Genomic DNA, 23,803 nt, shown 5'->3' on the forward strand with positions numbered 1-23,803 from the left:
TAGCCTGGCCCACGATCGGGGCCCACCGCGCGGGGGCACTCTTTCCCTCCGCGCCGACCGGTGTAAAGGTCCGCCATGGCCGACGCGGAGAAGAACCCTCCTGCCCATGCGTTGGGATGACGCCAGCACACGCTGGCGCTCCTGCGCATGCGCCAACCCGCGGAGGCCCTTCGGTGCCGGCTGGCACTGCGCCAACCCCGCCAGCGCCGGCCTAGCCTCTGAAGGTGCGGAGAATTCCACACCTTCTGGGCGGCCCGATGCCGGAGTGGTTCACGCCGCTCCTCGCCGCCGGTACGTCCCGCCCCGCCGGGTAGGGGAGAATCCCGCCCCAGGTTTCCTACACTTTTCTCGTAACTGGTTCTGGAGAAGATCCTATCCACAGTAGATCTGCTGACACGTGACGCGCACTGTGCTTCTCGATACACTCGATCTGACAGTAGATGGAATCTTTTCATTATGATCCTCCCAATGAATCTCCCGGTAACATTAAGGAGAGAAATGTCCCTGTTGCAATCTCCTCTGCCACTTTTGTTTTTGTACAGTGGAATGAGTTTTGTGTCATGCATCTCCTCAGAGCGGAGGCAACATTCCAGCAGCGAAGGAGAAACTTGTAAAGATGTTTGTAATGCCTCTGCTCTCAGCACCTTGCTCTATGACTGTGAAACATGGACCCTTACAGCTAACAGCTCAACAATCTCCCTCTTTGCTCTCTGGGTATATTCAGGACGAAATCCCAAATGTGGCAATTCTCTCAATGGCGGAGCTCCTAGGTTTGTTAGCGCTCAGCAAACAGAGGCGGGTTCATTGGTTCAGACATGTCTGCAGGATTGAAGATGGTCACAAACCCAAGGACTTTCTGTATCTGGGGTCACTGGGGTCACCAGTGGGACACACAAAGCTCAGCTTCAAGGACACATGCAAGCATTGCATGAAGCCCCTGGACATCGATTATCGGACCTGGGACTGATAACAAAGGATAATGGCAGAATCATTGAAGAGAAGTGGAGCTTCTAGTCAGGAGGAAGAAGGAAGCTTACGTAAGGTTGAGGAAGCAAGGATCTGGCACAGCTCTAGTGGGTTACAAGGTAGCCAGGAAGGAACTCAAAAAGGACTTAGGAGAGCTGGAACGGGGCATGAAAAAGCCCTGGTGGGAAGGATTAGGGAAAACCCCAAGACATTCTCCACTTATGTGAGAAATAAGAGGATGATCAGAGTGAGAGTCGGGCCGATCAGGGATAGTGGAGTGAATTTGTGCCTAGAGTCTGAGGAAGTAGGGGAGGCCATAAGTGAATATTTTGCTTCAGTATTCACTGGAGAGAGGGACCTTGTTGCCCATGAGAACAGTATGAACCAGGTTAATAGACTCGAACAGGTTGCTATTAAGAAGGAGGATGTGCTGGAAATTTTAAAAAGCATCTGGATAAATAAATCCCCTGGGCCTGACGGGATATACCCAAGGTTACTACGGGAAGCGAGGGAGGAGAGTGCTGCACCGTTGGCGATGATCTTTGCGTCCTCACTCTCCACTGGAGTAGTACCGGATGATTGGAGGGAGGCAAATGTTGTTCCCCTGTTCAAGAAAGGGAATAGGGAAATCCCTGGGAATTACAGACCCATCATTCTTACGTCTGTGGTGAGAAAAATATTGGAAAGGATTCTGAGAGATAGGATTTATGATTATTTAGAAAAACATATTTTGATTAAAGATAGTCAGCATGGCTTTGTGAGGGGCAGGTTACGCCTCACAAGCCTCATTGAATTCTTTGAGGATGTGATGAGACACATTGATGAAGGTCGGGCAGTGGATGTGGTGTACATGGATTTCAGTGAGGCATTTGATAAGGTTCCCCATGGTAGGCTCATTCAGAAAGTTAGGGGGCAGGGGATACAGGGAAATTTGGCTGTCTAGATACAGAATTGGCTGGCCGAAAGAAGACAGCGAGTGGTAGTGGATGGAAAGTATTCCGCCTGGAGGTCGGTGACCAGTGGTGTCCCGCAAGGATCTGTTCTGGGACCTCTGCTCTTTGTGGTTTTTATAAATGACTTGGTTGAGGAAGTGGAAGGATGGGTTAGTAAGTTTGCCGATGACACGAAGATTGCTGGAGTTGTAGGTAGTGTTGAGGGTTGTTGCAGGTTACAACAGGACACTGACAGGATGCAGAGCTGGGCTGAGAAGTGGCAGGTGGAGTTCAACCTTGATAAATGTGAAGTGATTCATTTTGGAAGGTCGAATTTGAATGCTGAATACAGGGTTAGAGGCAGGATTCTTGGAAGTGTGGAGGAACAGAGGGATCTTCGGGTCCACGTACATCGATCCCTCAAAGTTGCCACCCAGGTTGATAGGGTTGTTAAGAAGGCGTATGGTGTGTTGTCTTTCATTAACAGGGGGATTCAGTTTAAGAGCCGCAAGGTTTTGCTGCAGCTTTATAAAACTCTAGTTAGACCACACTTGGAACATTGTGTCCAGTTCTGGTTGCCTCATTATAGGAAGGATGTGGATGCTTTGGAGAGGGTACAGAGGAGATTTACCAGGATGCTGCCTGGACTGGAGGGCATGTCTTATGAAGAAAGGTTAAGGGAGCTGGGGCTTTTCTCACTGGAGCGAAGAAGGCAGAGAGGTGACTTGATAGAGGTGTACAAGGTGATGAGAGGCATGGACAGAGTGGATAGCCAGAGACTTTTCCCCAGGGTGGAAATGGCTGTCACGAGGGGACATAATTTTAAGGTGATTGGAGGAAGGTATAGGGGAGATGTCAGAGGTAGGTTCTTTACACAGAGAGTGGTGGGTGTGTGGAATGCACTGCCAGCAGAGGTGGTGGAGTCAGAGTCATTCGGGACATTTAAGCGACTCTTAGACAGGCACATGGACAGCAGTAAATTGAAGGGGTGGAGATTAGGTTGACCTTAGATTAGAATAAATGGTCGGCACAACATTGTGGGCCGAAGGGCCTGTACTGTGCTGTACTCTTCTATGTTCTAACCTCCTTGGGCTGGTGTGTGCCCCCATGATGACCATTGGCTACAGCAGCTTGGCAGCAATGCCAAAAATGAAATGAAAATGAAAATGAAAATCGCTTATTGTCACAAGTCGGCTTCAAATGAAGTTACTGTGAAAAGCCCCTAGTCGCCACACTCCGGCGCCTGTTCGGGGAGGCCAATACGGGAATTAAACCCGCGCTTGCTGGCCTGCCTGGGTCTGCCTTAAAAGCCAGCTATTTAGCCCACTGTGCTAAACCAGCCCCTCAAAAACAACCACCCTCGATGACACCTGGTAGCTTATTTGTGGCACTTGTGGTAAACCTGCCCCTCAAGAATTTTTAACAGGATTCAAGTTAGTTGGTGAAGTCACAACTAAGACACAGAGCCCAGTTTGTTGATTTTGTCCAGTGTCAACACTCCTCACCCAAACCCAGTGTCCCAGCAATCCCCTTTTTATATATCTTCAAACACCCATCACCTGTTTCCCTTAACAATGTAATCTACATTGACAAACCTTAACAATGGACAAACCACGCACGAACAGACTCAAAAACATCTTCTTCCCCACTGTCACCAGACTCCTAAATGACCCTCTTATGGACTGATTTCATTAACACTACACCCTGTATGCTTCATCCGATGCCAGTGCTTATGTCATTACATTGTGTACCTTGTGTTGCCCTATTATGTTTTTTCTTTTATTCCCTTTTCTTCCCATGTACTTAATGATCTGTTGAGCTGCTCGCAGAAAAATACTTTGCACTGTATCTCGGTACACGTGACAATAAACAAATCCAATCCAATCCAATGTAACTGATAAGACATTGACAAAGGAGTGGCTTTTCAGCCATTAGCAAAAGTGTGCCATATGAAGGCCCCGCCATCTGAGGTGGATTTGGATTGTTTGTTGTGGGCCCATCATCTTTCACAGATGGAAGGATGCCAACGCTTAACCAGATCGAACGTAAATCAACGAGTACAGGGGTGATGGGTGCCATTGTCTTATTAATTCCATTGTTCAATGGCAATCACATTGTTAAACAGCTGATGGGCATTTGTACACACATAGAACAAAGAACAAAGAAATGTACAGCACAGGAACAGGCCCTTCGGCCCTCCAAGCCCGTGCCAACCATACTGCCCGTCCAAACTACAATCTTCTACACTTCCTGGGTCCGTATCCCTCTATTCCCATCCTATTCATGTATTTGTCAAGATGCCCCTTAAACGTCACTATCGTCCCTGCTTCCACCGCCTCCTCCGGTAGCGAGTTCCAGGCACCCACTACCCTCTGTGTAAAAAACTTGCCTCGTACATCTACTCTAAACCTTGCCCCTCGCACCTTAAACCTATGCCCCCTAGTAATTGACCCCTCTACCCCAGGGAAAAGCCTCTGACTATCCACTCTGTCTATGCCCCTCATAATTTTGTAGACCTCTATCAGGTCGCCCCTCAACCTCCGTCGTTCCAGTGAGAACAAACCGAGTTTATTCAACATAAATGGGGATAGCTGCGACACTGGTGGGGAGGAGTAGTGGTGACTACTCCAACTCTCTCCAACAAAGAAATCAGAGGTTAATGAGAGGTGTAAATATTGTTTACATTAAAAACGATAATCGAATCTTGTAGAACAGAAGGAGGCCATTCGGTCTATCATGTCTATGCTGGCTTTTTGAAAGATCGATCCAAATAATCCCACTACCCCCGCTCTTTCCCCACAAAGCCAGCGGTTTCTCCTTCCCAAGTATGGATCTTATTTCTTTTTGAATATTATTGTTGAATTCGCTTCCATCGTCTTTTCAGGAAGCACCAATGTTACGGTGGAAAACAATTCTTCTCACCGCTCCGGCAGATTTTGCCCTGTATGCTCTGGCTATTGACTCTCCCCATTGGAAGCAATTGCTCCTTATTTACTCTGTCGGAACCTGTCTTAACTTTAACCATCTCTATTAAATTGCCCTTCACTGCTCCAAGGGGAACAACTTCTCAAGCCTCTCCACACAACCCAAATCTGTCGTTCACATCGACACTGATAAAATCCCTTCTAATTGTAAAGAGCTCTCTAGGTCACACCCCACCAACCTTCTCTCCTCTTGAGAAAAATGCCCCGGCATGTGTAACTATTCCTGACAGTTAAAGGTTTTGCACAAAGTAACCTCACTCCAGTTTAACAAAATCTCTTTAAACGCAACAGGCTCCAGTGGTGATTAGCCGAGACCACCACGATGTCAGTGGAACAGACAGCCCGTACAGAGAGACCTCCAATATATACGATGGATCAGCATTTTGTGCAGGTTGGTGTCATTCGCCAAATGGACTCTATAAAAGAAGCATCAGCGTTTGTAGGAATGGGAGGCAGCCCCTCGAGCCTGCCATTCAATCAGATCATGACTGAACTCTATGTACCCCTTCCGGTTATGTAACTCAATATGCTTAGCTCGCAAAAAACCCCAAAGACTCTGAGTTGCTGCGGCAACACATCCGTTTATATGCATGTTGGCGTGTGGAGAACCTCACCAGGAGGAAAGGGTGACAAATGGATGGTGTTTGTTGAGCAGAAGCCAAACGTCACTCGTTCTGAACTGTTTCCCTCTCTTTCCCCAGATATGGCAGTGCAGAACTTTGTTGGTGATTCCTTCCGAGGAGCAACTTGGGTTTCGTTGCACAATGGTGGAGGTGTGGGATGGTGAGTGTGGACTGAAACATACTAAAGCTCAGGAATGAGCTTTCCACTGAGTGGCAGTATTCCCTCTTCGGAAGCCGGAGGTGAAAGGTTCAGGTTCTGTCGAGCAGAGTCTGCAGTGGAATCGTACAGCACAAGAGGAGGCCAATCGGCCCATTGCGTGTGTCCTGGCTCTTTGACAGAATTATCAACAAACTGTGTTTCTCTGGCGCTCGAATGTAATAAAACATCCCAAGGTGCTTCACTGGAATGTTATAGAACAAAATGTGACACTGACCGTCACAAAGAGATTTTGGAACAGGTAACGAAAGGCTTGGTCAATGCGGTAGGGTTTAAAGAGAGTCTTAAAGGAGAGGAGAGAGAGAGAGACAGAGAACTTTAGTGTGAGAATCCCAAAGCTCAGGGTGCAGGCAGTTGAAGGCACGGCCACCAATGGTAGAGCGATTAAAATCAGGGTTACTCAAGAGGTAGAATTAGAGAAGTGCGGAGATCTTGGAAAGTTGTGGGACTGGAAGAAGTTACAGAGATGGGTAGGGGAAAAGCCACAAGGGTTCTGCTCTTTTCCTATAGTGCTGCATATGGAACAGAGTCGCCAACATGGACTCCCAACCAGGCTGACTCACCATTGGTCACATGTGGCTAAAGGAGTGGTGCGGAAGGAGGGGTTCCATTCCATGGGGCACTGGCACCAGTATTGGGGCAGGAGGGATCTGTACCATTGGGACGGTCTCCACCTGAACCGACCTGGGACCAATGTTCTGACGGAAAGGATAAATAGGGTGGTCACAAGGACTTTAAACAAGCAAGTTGGGGTGAGGGGGAGGCCGCAGGGGAACACAATGCAGTTCCAAAAACAAGTAACAGGGCGGAGAGTAAAGGAATAGACAGGCACCTAACTTTAGGAACTGCAGCTAATGATAAAACTACAAGAAGTATAATGGTTAATAGGAACCAATGCAGCAGGTCAGCGTGTGAGGAGAAGGTAGCGGTTAATAGGATGAACAGGCAGGGCCAGTCTAACCACTACGGAGAGGAAAGAAAATGTAAAAAATCAAATTGTAAGGTGACTGTGGGAGTGAAAGTTGGGGATGAGGAAGAATGTCATCAGAGATTAATACAGGAGTTTTGGTCTCCTTATTTGAGGAAGGATGTGGTGACATTGGAGACAGTTCAGAGGAGGTTCAGCAGATTGATTCATGGGATGGAAGGGTTGATGTATGAGGAGAGATTAAACAGTTTGGGATTATACTCGCTGGAGTTTAGAAGGATGAGAGGGGATCTGATCGAGGTGAATAAAATACTAAAAGGGATTGATAAAGTATATGTAGACCAAAAATTCCCCCTTGTGGGGAAATCTAGAACGAGAGGTCCCAGATCTAGGTTGAGAGGCGGTAGATTTAAAACTGAGATGAGGAGGAACTACTTCTCGCAGAGGGTGGTGAATTTGTGGAACCTATGTTCCTATATCTGCTGTCCTTACCTGGTGAGGCCTCGATGTGACTACAGACCCACAACAACATGGTTGACTCGCAAATGCCCTCTGAAATAGAGGGTAGTTAAGGATGGGCAACAAATACTGGCCCAGCCAGCAACGCCCATATCCCACAAATGAATTCTAAAATATGTCAGATTACTTCTAACCAAGTTTTCACAATATCACAACACTGAAGCAGCCCTTATCAAAGTCACAAATTACATCTTATGTGATTGTAGCTGAGGTGAACTCTCCTTCCCTTCTCGATCTAGCTGCGGTCTTCGTCACAGTTACCTCAACATCTTCCTCAAACCCCTCTTCATTGTTCCTCACATTTGAGTCACTCACTGGGGCACAAGGAGCTCAGCTGGCTGTCCGTTGCCTCCCCCATGGTTTTATCTTTGGAGCACCTTCTCTTTTGATGGACTACAACAACGGATAAAGAGGTCCACTTACATTTATGATCAGGGATGGCCAGATAGCCGTGTCAACCCATCTGAAGCAAGCGCTGGACATTAAGCCAGTATTCAGAGTTGGTGCTCCAGTTCAAAGTGTCTGGACAGGCACTCGAATCCAACTCCCAACCCTCTGACTCCGATTCAGTGGGACTACTCCCTTTTTAATTACAGTCTGTACCTGCACACCAACTTTCTGCCATTCATGAACAAAGACTCCCAGATCCCTCTGCCCGGATGCATTTTAAATCTGTTTTCCATTTAGATAATAATTTGACAGTCAGAGAGATCTAGGTGTACAGGTCCACAGGTCACTGAAAGGGGCAACACAGGTGGAGAAGGTAGTCAAGAAGGCATACGGCATGCTTGCTTTCATTGGCCGGGGCATTGAGTATAAGAATCGGCAAGTCATGTTGCAGCTGTATAGAACCTTAGTTAGGCCACACTTGGAGTATAGTGTTCAATTCTGGTCGCCACACTACCAGAAGGATGTGGAGGCTTTAGAGAGGGTGCAGAAGAGATTTACCAGAATGTTGCCTGGTATGGAGGGCATTAGCTATGAGGAGCGGTTGAATAAACTCGGTTCGTTCTCACTGGAATGACGGAGGTTGAGGGGCGACCTGATAGAGGTCTACAAAATTATGAGGGGCATAGACAGAGTGGATAGTCAGAGGCTTTTCCCTGGGTAGAGGGGTCAATTACTAGGGGGCATAGGTTTAAGATGCGAGGGGCAAGGTTTAGAGGAGATGTACAAGGAAAGTTTTTTACACAGAGGGTAGTGGGTGCCTGGAACTCGCTGCCGGAGGAGGTGGTGGAAGCAGGGACGATAGTGACATTTAAGGGGCATCTTGACAAATACATGAATAGGATGGGAATAGAAGGATACGGACCCCGGAAGTGTAGAAGATTTTAATTTGGACGGGCAGCATGGCCGGCACAGGTTTGGAGGGCCGAAGGGCCTGTTCCTGTGCTGTACTTTTCTTTATTCTTGCCTTTCCATTTATTTAGCCAAAATGGATAACCTCACACTTATCCACATTAAACTCCATCTGCCAAATTATGGCCCAATCTCCGAGCCTATCCATATCTGTCTGTAAAACCTGTATCTCCTCTTCACTGCCCGCTTTCCCACCTATTTTAGTATCATCCTCAAATTGTGCTGTTGCACTCTGTCCCTGCTTGCAGATCATTTCTATAGATTGTAAACAGTTGAGGTCCGAGGACTGACCCCTGCGGCACCCCCGCTAGTTACAGTTCGCCAGCCACAGAAGGACCCATTTACCCCGACCCTCTGCTTTCTGTCAGCCAGCCAATCCTCAATCCACTCTAGTACTCTACCCCCAATCCCCTGCGACCTCACCTTCTGGATCAGTCTTTTATGCGGCACCTTGTCAGACGCCTTCTGGAAGTCTGGATATACCACATCCACAGGTTTCCCCTTATCCACCTTGCTGGTTACGTCCTCAAAGAAGGCAAGCAAGTTGGTCAAGCGTGACTTACCCTTCATATAACCATGCTGACAATGGTGGATCGAGCTTTGTCTTTCCAATGTTCAGTCAACTCCTCCTGAATGATTTCCTTCCCTGAAGGACATTAGTGAACCAGATGGGTTTTTACAACAATCAACAACGGTTTCACGGTCAGGTTTTCATTTTATTGATTTCGAATTTTACCATCTGCCATGATGAGATTTGAAGCCAGGCCTGTGAATTACTAATCCAATGACATGGAGTAATGGGAAAGATACGTAGCGATCTGGGTAATGGTAGCACTTGTTATGGTGAACCTGCTATGTGCCCCTTCAAAGGGGATGCAGGACCCTGAACCAAACACAGTTGCCTCAGGTGGAGTCTACCCAGAGCTCTGCAAGAGTCAAACATAATTTGAACCCCTTTGTACAGGGAAATCAGTGGACAATAATCCGGCAACTTCTCTGAAGGGCCCAAAAGGATTACCTCTCACACAGACAAGATGGAAATCAAAAACTCTCCCCAGATACCCAGCATCTGTTTAACACTTGGGTTCTGGCAATGAAAGCTCTGGTGATATCAGATACTGTTGAATTATTTTTAATATCCTCCAAAATAGTCCATAAATGTTATTTCACGTGTGGCTTCAATTACACTAACTCTCAACAGCAGTGAATATTTCTATCCTGAAAATTGAATTCAATTCCTAATGCAACGGTGAACTGAGAGTCGAGAGCAATGCTGCACGTGTTTCAGTATAAACCTGACTGAACCTCTTCCACATTTACTTTCATCGCTAAACAAAGCTAAGATAAAAAGGCCAGGCTCCACTTCGCTCACCAGGCAGGCTGAGGAGATTAACATTGAACAGGAAAGTAAATTGCACATTCATGTCCAAACAATGTTAAGATTGGATTTTAGGCCCTGTGGACTTGTGACGGAAAGGAAGATTGAGGAGATGAGGCACTCCGAGGTTTCCAAGTCTTAAAAGTGAGGGGATGTGCAGTGAAGGTGCAAGACAGGATGTCCGGGGCGGCGGAGCGTTGATAGGGAAGGTCAGAGGAGCATTGAGCACAGGAGCTTCGATAAAAGAGTGAGAAATATCATGACGAAGTGAAAATCCAGGTCAACGTTACTCTGATGCACAAGGCTGCTTACAGCTAACGTTAGGTCACAGGCCCTTCAGAATTGAACTCCCCCTGGGCTGAAAATGAATCTCCCATCACCGCTGGGGATGATCCTGCAGAAATCCCAGGATCATTAAAAGATAGTTTTTCTTTTAAATTTTCTTTGAATAAATTGCTTTATTATATATAAACATGTTGCAAATGGGAACAGTGTAGAGGGAGCTTTACTCTGTATCTAACCCCGTGCTGTACCTGTCCTGGGAGTGTTTGATGGGGACAGTGTAGAGGGAGCTTTACTCTGTATCGAACCCCGTGCTGTACCTGTCCTGGGAGTGTTTGTTGGGGACAGTGTAGAGGGAGCTTTACTCTGTATCTAACCCCGTGCTGTACCTGTCTTGGGAGTGTTTGTTGGGGACAGTGTAGAGGGAGCTTTACTCTGTATCTAACCCCGTGCTGTACCTGTCCTGGGAGTGTTTGATGGGGACAGTGTAGAGGAAGATTTACTCTGTATCTAACCACGTGCTGTACCTGTCTTGGGAGTGTTTGTTGGGGACAGTGTAGAGGGAGCTTTACTCTGTATCTAACCCCGTGCTGTTCCTGTCCTGGGAGTGTTTGATGGGGGACAGTGTAGAGGGAGCTTTACTCTGTATCTAACCCCGTGCTGTACCTGTCCTGGGAGTGTTTGATGGGGACAGTGTAGAGGGAGCTTTACTCTGTATCGAACCCCGTGCTGTACCTGTCCTGGGAGTGTTTGTTGGGGACAGTGTAGAGGGAGCTTTACTCTGTATCTAACCCCGTGCTGTACCTGTCTTGGGAGTGTTTGTTGGGGACAGTGTAGAGGGAGCTTTACTCTGTATCTAACCCCGTGCTGTACCTGTCCTGGGAGTGTTTGATGGGGACAGTGTAGAGGAAGATTTACTCTGTATCTAACCACGTGCTGTACCTGTCTTGGGAGTGTTTGTTGGGGACAGTGTAGAGGGAGCTTTACTCTGTATCTAACCCCGTGCTGTACTTGTCTTGGGAGTGTTTGTTGGGGACAGTGTAGAGGGAGCTTTACTCTGTATCTAACCCGTTCTGTACCTTCCTGGGAGTGTTTGATGGGGACAGTGTCGAGGGAGCTTTACTCTGTATCTAACCCCGTGCTGTACCTGTCTTGGGAGTGTTTGATGGGGACAGTGTAGAGGGAGCTTTACTCTGTATCTAACCCGTTCTGTACCTTCCTGGGAGTGTTTGATGGGGACAGTGTCGAGGGAGCTTTACTCTGTATCTAACCCCATGCAGTACCTGTCCTGGGAGTGTTTGATGGGGACAGTGTAGAGGGAGCTTTACACTGTATCTAACCCCGTGCTGTACCTGTCCTGGGAGTGTTTGATGGGGACAGTGTAGAGGAAGATTTACTCTGTATCTAACCCCGTGCTGTACCTGTCCTGGGAGTGTTTGATGGGGACAGTGTAGAGGAAGCTTTACTCTGTATCTAACCACGTGCTGTACCTGTCCTGGGAGTGTTTGATGGGGACAGTGTAGAGGAAGATTTACTCTGTATCTAACCACGTGCTGCACCTGTCTTGGGAGTGTTTGATGGGGACAGTGTAGAGGAAGCTTTAGTCTGTATCTAACCCCGTTCTGTACCTGTCCTGGGAGTGTTTGATGGGGACAGTGTAGAGGAAGCTTTACTCTGTATCTAACCACCTGCTGTACCTGTCCTGGGAGTGTTTGATGGGGACAGTGTAGAGGGAGCTTTACTCTGTATCTAACCCCATGCAGTACCTGTCCTGGGAGTGTTTGATGGGGACAGTGTAGAGGGAGCTTTACACTGTATCTAACCCCGTGCTATACCTGTCTTGGGAATGTTTGATGGGGACAGTGTAGAGGGAGCTTTACACTGTATCTAACCACGTGCTGTACCTGTCTTGGGAGTGTTTGATGGGGACAGTGTAGAGGGAGCTTTACACTGTATCTAACCACGTGCTGTACCTGTCCTGGGAGTGTTTGATGGGGACAGTGTAGAGGAAGATTTACTCTGTATCTAACCACGTGCTGTACCTGTCTTGGGAGTGTTTGATGGGGACAGTGTAGAGGGAGCTTTACACTGAATCTAACCTCGTGCTGAACCTGTCCTGGGAGTGTTTGATGGGGACAGTGTAGAGGAAGAATTACTCTGTTTCTAACCACGTGCTGTACCTGTCTTGGGAGTGTTTGATGGGGACAGTGTAGAGGAAGCTTTACTCTGTATCTAACCCCGTTCTGTACCTGTCCTGGGAGTGTTTGATGGGGACAGTGTAGAGGGAGCTTTACTCTGTATCTAACCCCGTGCTATACCTGTCTTGGGAATGTTTGATGGGGACAGTGTAGAGGGAGCTTTACACTGTATCTAACCACGTGCTGTACCTGTCTTGGGAGTGTTTGATGGGGACAGTGTAGAGGGAGCTTTACACTGTATCTAACCACGTGCTGTACCTGTCCTGGGAGTGTTTGATGGGGACAGTGTAGAGGAAGATTTACTCTGTATCTAACCAGGTGCTGTACCTGTCTTGGGAGTGTTTGATGGGGACAGTGTAGAGGAAGCTTTACTCTGTATCTAACCCCGTTCTGTACCTGTCCTGGGAGTGTTTGATGGGGACAGTGTAGAGGGAGCTTTACTCTGTATCTAACCCCATGCAGTACCTGGCCTGGGAGTGTTTGATGGGGACAGTGTAGAGGGAGCTTTACACTGTATCTAACCCCGTGCTGTACCTGTCCTGGGAGTGTTTGATGGGGACAGTGTAGAGGAAGATTTACTCTGTATCTAACCACGTGCTGTACCTGTCTTGGGAGTGTTTGATGGGGACAGTGTAGAGGAAGCTTTACTCTGTATCTAACCCGTTCTGTACCTTCCTGGGAGTGTTTGATGGGGACAGTGTCGAGGGAGCTTTACTCTGTATCTAACCCCATGCAGTACCTGTCCTGGGAGTGTTTGATGGGGACAGTGTAGAGGGAGCTTTACACTGTATCTAACCCCGTGCTGTACCTGTCCTGGGAGTGTTTGATGGGGACAGTGTCGAGGAAGACTTACTCTGTATCTAACCACGTGCTGTACCTGTCCTGGGAGTGTTTGATGGGGACAGTGTAGAGGAAGATTTACTCTGTATCTAACCACGTGCTGTACCTGTCTTGGGAGTGTTTGATGGGGACAGTGTAGAGGGAGCTTTACACTGTATCTAACCCCGTGCTGTACCTGTCCTGGGAGTGTTTGATGGGGACAGTGTAGAGGAAGCTTTACTCTGTATCTAACCACGTGCTGTACCTGTCCTGGGAGTGTTTGATGGGGACAGTGTAGAGGAAGATTTACTCTGTATCTAACCACGTGCTGTACCTGTCTTGGGAGTGTTTGATGGGGACAGTGTAGAGGAAGCTTTACTCTGTATCTAACCCCGTTCTGTACCTGTCCTGGGAGTGTTTGATGGGGACAGTGTAGAGGAAGCTTTACTCTGTATCTAACCACCTGCTGTACCTGTCCTGGGAGTGTTTGATGGGGACAGTGTAGAGGGAGCTTTACTCTGTATCTAACCCCATGCAGTACCTGTCCTGGGAGTGTTTGATGGGGACAGTGTAGAGGGAGCTTTACACTGTATCTAACCCCATACTGTACCTGGCCTGGGAGGGTTTGATGGCGACAGTGTAGAGGGAGTTTTACTCTGTATCTAACCCCGTGCTGCCCCTGTCCTGGGAGCGTTTGATGGGGTCAGTGTAGGGGGAGCTTTACTCTGTATCTAACCCCGTGCTGCACCTGTCCTGGGAGTGTTTGATGGGGACAGTGTAGAGGGAGCTTTACTCTGTATCTAACCCCGTGCTGTACCTGTCCTGGGAGTGTTTGATGGCGACAGTGTAGAGGGAGCTTTACTCTGTATCTTACCGGTGCTGTACCTGTCCTGGGAGTGTTTGATGGGGACAGTGTAGAGGGAGCTTTACTCTGTATCTAACCCCGTGCTGTACCTGTCCTGGGAGTGTTTGATGGGGACAGTGTAGAGGGTGCTTTACTCTGTATCTAACCCCGTGCTGTACCTGTCCTGGGAGTGTTTGATGGGGACAGTGTAGAGGGTGCTTTACTCTGTATCTAACCCCGTGCTGTACCTGTCCTGGGAGTGTTTGATGGGGACAGTGTAGAGGGAGCTTTACTCTGTATCTAACCCCGTGTTGTACCTGTCCTCGGAGTGTTTGATGGGGACAGTGTAGAGGGAGCTTTACTCTGTATCTAACCCCGTGCTGTGCCTGTCCTGGGAGTGTTTGATGGGGACAGTGTAGAGGGTGCTGGTCACTGACTGGGGATGTTTCTTGTTGGTCACAGGGGTGAGGTGATAAATGGTGGCTTTGGACTGGTCCTTGATGGTTCCACGGATGCTGAGGGACGAGCTAAGATGATGCTAAACTGGGATGTCTCCAACGGGGTGAGTGACAGATTTTTCTCACTTTGATTCCACTGTCATTTTCACAGAAACAAATTACATTAATTCAGCAAATATATGCATGTGTTAAATGGCAGAGAATGATGCAGTGCAGAAGGACGACATTTGGCCCAATCTGCCTGTCCTGGGTCGTTGAAAGGGCTGTCCAATTACACCCACTCACTTGCATTTTCCCAAAGGCCTCCAAATTTCTCTTTTTCATGTATATATCTAATTATTACCCTTGTGTCCATCCCAACAATTTATACACCACCTTGAATGTGGAAAGCTGATCAATGTACCCGCACAGAAATATTATGAAGGAACATTTGACACTGAGTCACACAAGCAGATATTAAAATGGATGGAAAAAGCCTTGGTCCAAGAGGTAGATTTAAGGGATTTTCTTAAAGGAAGTTTCTGAATGAAATGAAAATCGCTTATTGTCACAAGTAGGCTTTCAATGAAGTTACTGTGTAAAGCCCCTCGTCGCCACATTCCGGCGCCTGTTCAGGGAGGCTGCTACGGGAAGTAGAGAGGTTTGGGGAGGGAATTCCAAAGCTTACAGTCCAGGGTACTGTCGCCATGACCACAAATGATGTAACAATTAAGATTGGGGCTGGACCAAAAGCCAGAATTGGAGGAGTGCAAAGGGCTGTAGGATTGGAGAAGGTTACAGAGATAGGGCGGAGACAAGGCCATTGAGGAATTCTGAAAAAAATTGATAATATTAAAATGGAGGCATTACTTTCCCAGGAACAAGTGTAGATCAGCGAGCACGTAAGTAATGGGTTGTGATGAAAGTAGGAAATTGTTATGTATATTTTAGATTTGCTGTGGCAATTATTATACATTATATTTTATTGCAGTAATGTTATTTAAAAACTCATTGTTCAAATAAGTACAGGCAGAATGCCTGCTAAAGCTTTAATTAAGGTGTCGTAAAAGATAGGGAATCATTGATTCTAACAATTTACTTGTTTACATATAGATACCTAATGAAATATTGTTTATGTTGCAGGAAGTGGTGTTTAGTCTGAGCTAAGCAGGTCACGAGATACAGATACAGATGATGTAATTAATGGAAGAGGGGAATCTGAGGTTGACTGTACACTTTTCAGTGCCGAAAATGTTGGTTGTCGGCCGGTTCATGAGTCTGTGTGATATACAGTGCCAAATGATCTGATTAGGGTCGCCATTATGCTATTTTTGATGCGCCCTATTTCAGCAGCAAGCTTGCACGGTGAGCAAATGGCTCGAGACCGATTTACGGATTGTTGATAAGGCCAATTGCTTGGAAGTGTAGGAATCCCAACGCATTTATTTACCAGTGAAGGTAGACTTGCAGTAGACCATGGTAGAGAACGGCCTGGCAGATTTCTCTATCGTACGTCAAGGATAAAGCACATTAAGACATGTAAGGAAATTATTATATGCAGCTGCAGATTTAAATTTAGCAAATGTATTAGTCGGGCTCATAGTGTGGCACATTTGTGTGCACGGAAAGCTACATATATCAATACTCAGGGCTGTGTTCTTTGCAGTCAGAAAGAACATGTACACACATTGCACCTATTTCAGCAAAACAAAACAAGTGACAGCCATTCATTGGTTCATTCCTCAGGGATGCCTTAAGAATTAAGAGTCAAGCTACCTGGTTTAAATTTCAAACAACACTTGGCAGTTAACTGTTCACCATCAACTGGTACATTCTCCATGGCAACACTTCTACTAATCAGAGCCCTCTTGCCAACCAATCAGCGTTTTCTTCTCATACAGTATCAATTGCTGTTCGCTTTACATTTGGTATTCGAATATTGTGAATTTTTCTGATGCGTGCAAGATGAAAAACTTCAACAAGAATGTCTCTTTTTCAGCAATACTCTTGTAACTGTCCAGAGGGAGGTCCTGGGGTACGGTGAGTAGAGTCTATGCCTCTGAGCCAGAAGCTCAGGGTTGAAGACTCACCCAAGGACTTGATGGCTAAAGCGAGGTACATTCAGAGCACAGTTGGACAGGGTGATTGCCAACCTGCAAATTATTGCAACATACAACAATTAAATAATGACAAGATAGTCTGCTTTTAGTGATGTAGTTGGAGGATAAGTATTGTCCAGGACACCGGAGATAAACCTCACATCCAGATGAGAGGGGAGACGGGATGGAGGTTCTGAGAAAGGTGCTATAAAGATGCAATTTGTTTCTGCTACAGGTAGCTCGCCGCTGCTGGTCTGGCAACCACAAGGCTTACGAGGCAATTTGCAGAACAATGAAGGAACACAGTGGCCTGAGAATAACGCTCCCTCACTGCGTCGAAGATGAACGGATCCTGGACAAAGAACTGCAAAATTAGGAAGCCTGACCACAGCACAATCCGAGTGTCCAGCTCCCCACTCAGCAAAACAATTTCTGCATGTGATTGAGATAAACGTGAATTATTTGAAGTCAAATGTCTGTGATTATATGAGAATAAATGGTTTCTGCCACCATTCTCTCCTCCGCAATTTGCCTCTCTCCAAGGTGCCATGTGTCAGGAGACACTGGAATAATTGCAGTGCTGGGCAGAATATTTTATTCCAGCTGATCTCTACAGCAACTGGCTGAGTAAGTGATCTTGAATGGTCACTGCATGTTGCTCTTGTTCTAACTATACGAGACTGCCTGCATTCACTGTCTTAAACCACACACGTCAGGCCAACTGTTTCATATCAGTGAGCTGGGTTTGTGTGATGACCTTTACAACGTACACCGAACCCCTCGGGGCTTGGGGAGGGGGGATTGAGGGATCGGATTCAGCTCAAGTTCGAAAGGTAACTAATGGTTTTGTCTGTTAACAAATTGCTTTTGGAGAATTTTAACATCTGTTTTTCTGCGGGCAGCATTTGTTTTGAATTTGTCTCAAATTGATGGTGTGTTGGTGCCTGTGTCGGGGATAACTGAGATTTGGAAAAGCGAGCGCTGTCTGTGGCTTCCCCTTTTAACCTCCTCGCCTGAGGCTGGGGTGAGAGGAACCCAGATGGAGACAGCAAGGTGCACACGAGGGCAATTTCAGCCCACTTCTTATTTTAACCAACTGGATTTATTGGGCTGAATTCTCCACCTCGCAACACTGGCAGCTAAAATTCCGATGGAGTGAAAAATGGCAGATAAAGTAAAACCGAAACTCGGGCCCAGTGGGGAAGGCTGCTTGGGCTGGGGGCAGTAGCGGGGAATGACCTGGTACCAAGTCCATGCACTCGCGTGTCCCCCCTCGGGATCGGGGTGGCCTGGCCTAGACCCCCATTGCTTTATCAGTGCCCCTTTTATAGGATGTGGGATGGGATGGGATGAGGGAACTAAATATAATATCTCCAAGTTTGCAGATGACACAAAGCTGTTGTGGGAAGGGTGAGCTGTGAGGAGGATGCAGAGATGCTTCAGTGTGATTTGGACGGGCTGAGTGAGTGGGCAAATGCATGGCGGATGCTGTATAATTTGAATAAATGTGTGGTTATGCACTTTGGTTGCAAAAAGCGAAGGTAGATTATTGTCTGAATGGCTATGGATTGGGGGAGGGAAATGTGCAACGAGATCTGGGTGTCCTTGCACATAATTACCGAAAGTAAGCGTGCAGGTGCAGCAGGCGGTAAAGAAGGCTAATGGTATGTAGGCCTTCATAGCGAGAGTTTCGAGTACAGGAGCAGGGATGTGTTGCTGCAATTATACAGGGTCTTGGTGAGGTTACACCTGGAGTATTGTGTGCAGTTTTGGTCTCCTTCTCTGAGGAAGGATGTTCTTGCTCCCGAGGGAGAGCAGCGAAGGTTTACCAGACTGATTCCTGGGATAGCGGGATGAACATATAAGGAGAGATTGAAACCCTTAGGATTGTATTCGCTGGAGTTCAGAAGAATGAGGGGGGAATCTCATAGAAAACTATAAAATTCTACCAGGATTGGACAGGGTAGATGCAGGAAGGATGTTCCCGATGGTGGGGGTGTCCAGAGCCAGGGGGCACAGTCTGAGGATACGGGGGAGACCATTTAGGACAGAGATGAGGAGAAACATCTTCACCCAGAGAGCGGTCGGCCTGTGGAATTCGTCACCACAGGAAGTAGTTGAGGCCAAAACATTGCGTGGTGAATTCTCCTCTGGCAGGATTCCCGTTCCACCAGCACCACACCCCCGCCAGAGGGTTTCCCGGTGGCATAGGGTTCTTCCAATGGGAAGTCCCATTGGCCAGTGGCAGAATGGACAATCCCACTGCCAATGATGGTGTAGCATCGAGAAACATACGGCTGGGGAGGGGGAGAATTCACCATTGTATGTAACAGTTAGATATGGCACTTGGGGTGAGGGTGAAGGGGGTCAAAGGATATAGGGGGAAGGTGGGATCCAGCTGTTGAGTTAGATGATGAGCCATCATAATAAATGGCAGAGCAGGCTTGAAGGGCTGAATGATCTCCTCCTGTCCTATTTTCTATGTTCACTAATGTAGAGGGTTCCATCTTTGCTACTCCACTACTGAGCCGATATCTGGGGTTTGAGTATCTGTGTGTGTCTCCCTCCAGCTGGCACTGAAACTTCAGAGACCAGGGGATGCCGCACTGGGACACCTCCACGGAAGAGAGCACTGAATCAAGCCTGCCGTTTATCCCTAACCGGAAGCCTGAGGCTTATATCGCACAGATATCCAGACCCCCACCAATGCCCAGGTGATTCTCTCTCTTGCCGGTGGTGCAACACCCACCCGGTTCCTACTTCGCTGGAGTAGCTTTCCCAAGAGAGAGAATAGGACACTGCTGTTTATTACCTAACCAACAGCCTGTCCTGAGTGAATCGTTCAAGATGACCCCAGATTCTCGACCCCGGAATTAGGGTGAGGAATATTTTAACAATGACTTGGTCAGAGATCGCTGGTGAGAGATTGAAGAATTTAAACGACTCCAATTTATCAGCAAATCGAGGTTTATTGCAAAACCCAGGTCAAAATCATCAAACAGAAGAAATTATAATAAAATCTTAAGCTCTAACACAAACTCTGTCTATTCAGGAAGTACTATAACAGACACAACGTAAAATCTTATTGTTACACAATTTTAGCAATGGCACAAAACACAAATCAAGCCCCCTGCCCCAAAGCCTCAACCACTATCAAAGTCAAGGGAGTTTTGCTCGCTGCTGCAGGGTATCTACGGTCACAGGCTGCGAGATGTCAAGTCGAAGGTGGAGAGGTCAAGCCAAGAGACCCTCAATCGAAACACAGCCCCTTTTATATCCGTTTTACCTGCCTTTTTCCTGTGTTCGGCCAGCCCCTTTTGCATTGAATCCATAAGGTTTAAAGTTCCCGCTGGTCCCGCCCCCTTTGAGCCGGTCAGACCTGTTGACTTCCGGGTTCTCCTCGCAGGTCCGCTCCTTCCAGGCAGACCTGTCCCGATTTGAATTTGGCGCCGACTCCGCCCCCTCCACCCAGTGAGTTCCTGCCGGTGGCTTCTGTCAGGATTGGAGTACCTCCCCCAGGTCCGCCTCCAACTTGGTTTTTTTCCTACCGTTTATCTTCAAGGGGCTTTTCCAGCGCAATGTACTAAGCCCAGACAGTCTGCCTTTTGGGATAATGAGGTTAAGCTCTCTTGTGAAGATTTTCAAAGTCTTCCATCTGCTCCGGAGATCGCTGCTATGTTGATGGGGTGTTGATTGGATTCTGCTCTGGTGGAGGCAAAGTCATTTACATCTGCATGGGGCTATGACCATCCCATTGTCCTGCTTGCAGGCAGGCCCCCCTGTGTATTCCCGTGCCCCTTTGTCTGTGTTTTAATCTTATCTAGTTGTCTGGCTCCTTCCTTGTAGCTCCTGGGGGGGGGGGGGTTGTAAATACCTATGCCCCTACTCAGCTCAGCGGACCAAGCCTGCTGGGAAATTTGGTTACGTTCCTTTGGCTGAAAAGTGTCCAGTTTACAGTCTCTGGGTTTTATTCTTGGGCAGTCCAAAAAGGGCCGAATTGCCCGAAAACCTTACACTAACATTCATTCCCTCCACCACCGATGAATAATGTGCACCATCCACAAGATGCACTGCAGCAACTCACCAAGGTTCCTTAAACAGAATCTTCCAAACCCACGACCACCACCATCTAGAAGGACAAGAGCAGCAGATACCTGGGAGCCCCACCACCTGGAGGTTCCCCTCCAAGTCACTCCCCACCCTGACTGGGAAATATATCGGCCGTTCCTTCACTGTCGCTGGGGCAACATCCTGGGGCTCCCTCCCTAACTGCACTGCTACTTCAAAGGTTCAAGAAGGCAGCTCACCACCACCTTCTCAAGGGCAATGAGGGATGGGCAATGAATGCTGACCTAGTGAGATGCATCCACATCCCATAAATCAATTTTCTTTTAATTAGGAAAGAAAATGGCATGCTGTTCTTTATCACGAGATTGGAATACAGGAATATATAATGTGTTACAGGGAAGATCACATATGGAATGCTGTTATACTGTGGGCTGATTCAGTCACCATATTTAAGGAAGGATACACTTGCATTGGAGGTTGTGAAGGGGCTTGACAGGGACATCACCGGGAGGTTGTTTCCCCTGGTTGGGGAATCTAGAAGACAGGTGTACACGCTCAGGTTAAGGGGATGGTCTTTTGGGACTGAGATGAGGAGAGTTATGAATTTTTGGGATTCTCTATCCCAGAGAGTTGTGACTGTTCCTTTGTGGAATATATTTAAGACTGAGACGGGTAGAGTTTGGTCTCTCGGGGAATCAAGGGATATGGGGGCCAGGTGGGGAGCATCAGAGCCGGAACAGGCCATTTATGCTGCTCCACCATTCAATCATGCCTGACCATTCACGTCAATGCGTTTTTTCCCCACACTATCCCCGTATCCCTTTATGTCAATCCGTGCTTTAAACATACCCAATGGTGGAAGTTCCACAACTCTCTGGGGTAGAGAATTCCAAAGAATCACAATCCAGGGAGTAAAGAAATGCCTCCTCATCCCGGTAACATCCCAGGAACAGCAGGGGAGTTCCCCCTCTCCCCTCCACCCCCCACCCCGACATCCGGACCAATATCTATCCCTCGATCAACAACACCAAAAAAAAAATCATCTGCTCATTTTCACATTGTTAACCAACGCTTGTAAATGTTGACAGAACACAGATATTCATCTGCGATGCCAACACAACCGAAGCAGAAAGTGTCGGTTTACGTCCCACTCCAGGGTTTGTTGGCCAAGGAAGGAGATTCAGTTTGATCATCAGCCTGCGAATCTGTCCAACTTTTCCACACTATTCCCCAAAGGGTGGGAAAACTGTGTGTGAAAATAGCAAACAGGCAGAAAAGCAAGTGCAAAATTTAAATATTGAATATCACAGAATTGTCAAAACGCAGCCCATTTAACCCATTGTGTCTGCACCAGCTCTCCAAATAAGAATTTCCTTTTCTTCCATTCTCCCAACCTCTCCCTCTAATCCTGCATATTCTTCCTTTTCAGAAAACCATCTAACTCCCATTAGAACGCTTCAATTGACCCTGCCTCCACCCCACTCCCAGGCAGTGCATTTCCAACCTTAACCACTGGCTGTGTGAAAATGATTTTTCTCACGTGACTTTTGCCTCCTTTGCCAATGACTTTAAATCTGTTCCCTCTCCACCCTTTCTTGAGCGGGAAGACTTTCTTCCCAACTACTCTGTCCGGAACCCTCATGATTTTGAATACCTCTATCAGATCCCATCTCAGCTTTCTCCAATGAAAAATGTCCCAACTTCTCCACTCTCATCCTCATTACGCACCACTGTATCTTTTCGGCACTTTCTCCAATATCTTCACATCCTTCTTAAACTGTGGTGTGCAGAATAAGACCCAATACTCCAGCTGAGGCTTAACTAGTGTCTTATAAAAGTTTAACATAACCTCCTTGTTCTGTACTCTATTGATAAAGTGCAGCTTTCTTAACCACACTCTAAACATGTCCCGCCAACAAATGTATAGAATATATAACATTGAATAATGTAAGTCTTTCTGATATGATAAAACTATTCTGGTTTTCGGCAATGCCAGTTTGCTGATCCGGACCGGAAAGGCTTTATCTGTTCCAGGTTTTCTCAATGTCCAGTTACTGAACTGGATTTGGAAAGGATCTGATCCGATCATGTTTTCACAATGTCCAGTTTGCTGATTCAGTCAGGCTCTGATCCATTCCATGCTTTCTCAATGACCACTTACTGGTGGGGCTTTCACCGCTCCAGGTTTCTCAATATCCTGTTATTGATCTGGATCCGGACTGGCTCTGATCCACTTCAGGCTTTCTCAATGTCCAGTTTGTTGATGTAGGCGGGCTGTGACCTGCTCCAGGTTTTCTCAATCTTGAGTTAAAGGTCTGGATCCAGACAGGCTTTGATCTGCTCCAACTTTTCTCAATGTCCAGTAATCGATCTGGATCCGAACAGGGTCTGATCTGCTCCACGTTTTCTTAATGTCCAGTTTGCTGATCTGGAGAGGCTCTGGGCCACTTTGGGTTTTCTCAATGTGCAGTTTTCTGATCCGGGTGGACTCTGATCTGCTTCAGGTTTTCTAAATATCCAGTTTGATGATGCAGATCTGTGCAGGCTCTGATCTGCTCTGGATTTTCTTAATGTCCAGTTACACACCTGGATCTGGATGGTCTCTGATCCGTTCCAGGTTTTCTCAATATCCTGTTATTGATCCGGTCCGGGTGGGCTCTGATCCCCTCCAGGTTTTCTTTGGGTGGCACAGTGGTTAGCAATTCTGTCTCACAGTGCTAGGGATCAAGGATTGATTCCGCCCTTGGGTGACTGTCTCTGTCAGGGTTATGCGTTCTCCCCGTGTGTGCGTGGGTTTCCTCCGGGTGCTCCGGTTTCCTCCCACAGTACAAAGATGCGCAGGTTAGGTGGATTGGCCATGATAAATTGCCCTTAGTGTCCAAAGCTTTGGTAGAGTTACAGGGATAGTGCAGGGGAGTGGGCCTATTAAGGTTTCTCTTTTGGAGGGTGGGTACGGATTTGATGCGACAAATGGCCTCCTACGGCACTGTAGGGATTCTATGATTCAATGTCACATTATTAATCTGGATCCAGGTGAGCTCTGATCAGCTCCAAGTTTTCTTAATGTCCAGTTTACTGAACCAGATCCAGATGGGCTCTGCTCCGGGGTTTCTCAGTATCCAGTTTGCTGATCCAGATCAGGATGGGCTC

At 47.3% G+C, this 23,803-nt stretch overlaps 1 protein-coding gene across 3 annotated transcripts in view; it reads left to right on the top strand.

Moving 5' to 3' along the window:
- The window catches only part of uroc1 (urocanate hydratase 1), a 247,599-nt gene extending 230,502 nt beyond the window's left edge, over positions 1-17,097 (top strand). For all 3 annotated transcript variants that reach the window (XM_072473093.1, XM_072473094.1, XM_072473095.1), the window contains 4 exons: positions 5,174-5,273; positions 5,584-5,665; positions 14,512-14,611; positions 16,821-17,097. In XM_072473093.1, the coding sequence (XP_072329194.1) occupies positions 5,174-5,273; positions 5,584-5,665; positions 14,512-14,611; positions 16,821-16,961 (423 nt within the window). In that variant the 3' untranslated portion in view covers positions 16,962-17,097. The remainder of the gene's footprint in view (positions 1-5,173; positions 5,274-5,583; positions 5,666-14,511; positions 14,612-16,820) is intronic.
- Positions 17,098-23,803: the final 6,706 nt, after the last annotated feature.

Source organism: Scyliorhinus torazame, chromosome 13 (genome assembly GCF_047496885.1).
Source record: "Scyliorhinus torazame isolate Kashiwa2021f chromosome 13, sScyTor2.1, whole genome shotgun sequence".
Lineage (NCBI taxonomy): Eukaryota > Metazoa > Chordata > Chondrichthyes > Carcharhiniformes > Scyliorhinidae > Scyliorhinus > Scyliorhinus torazame.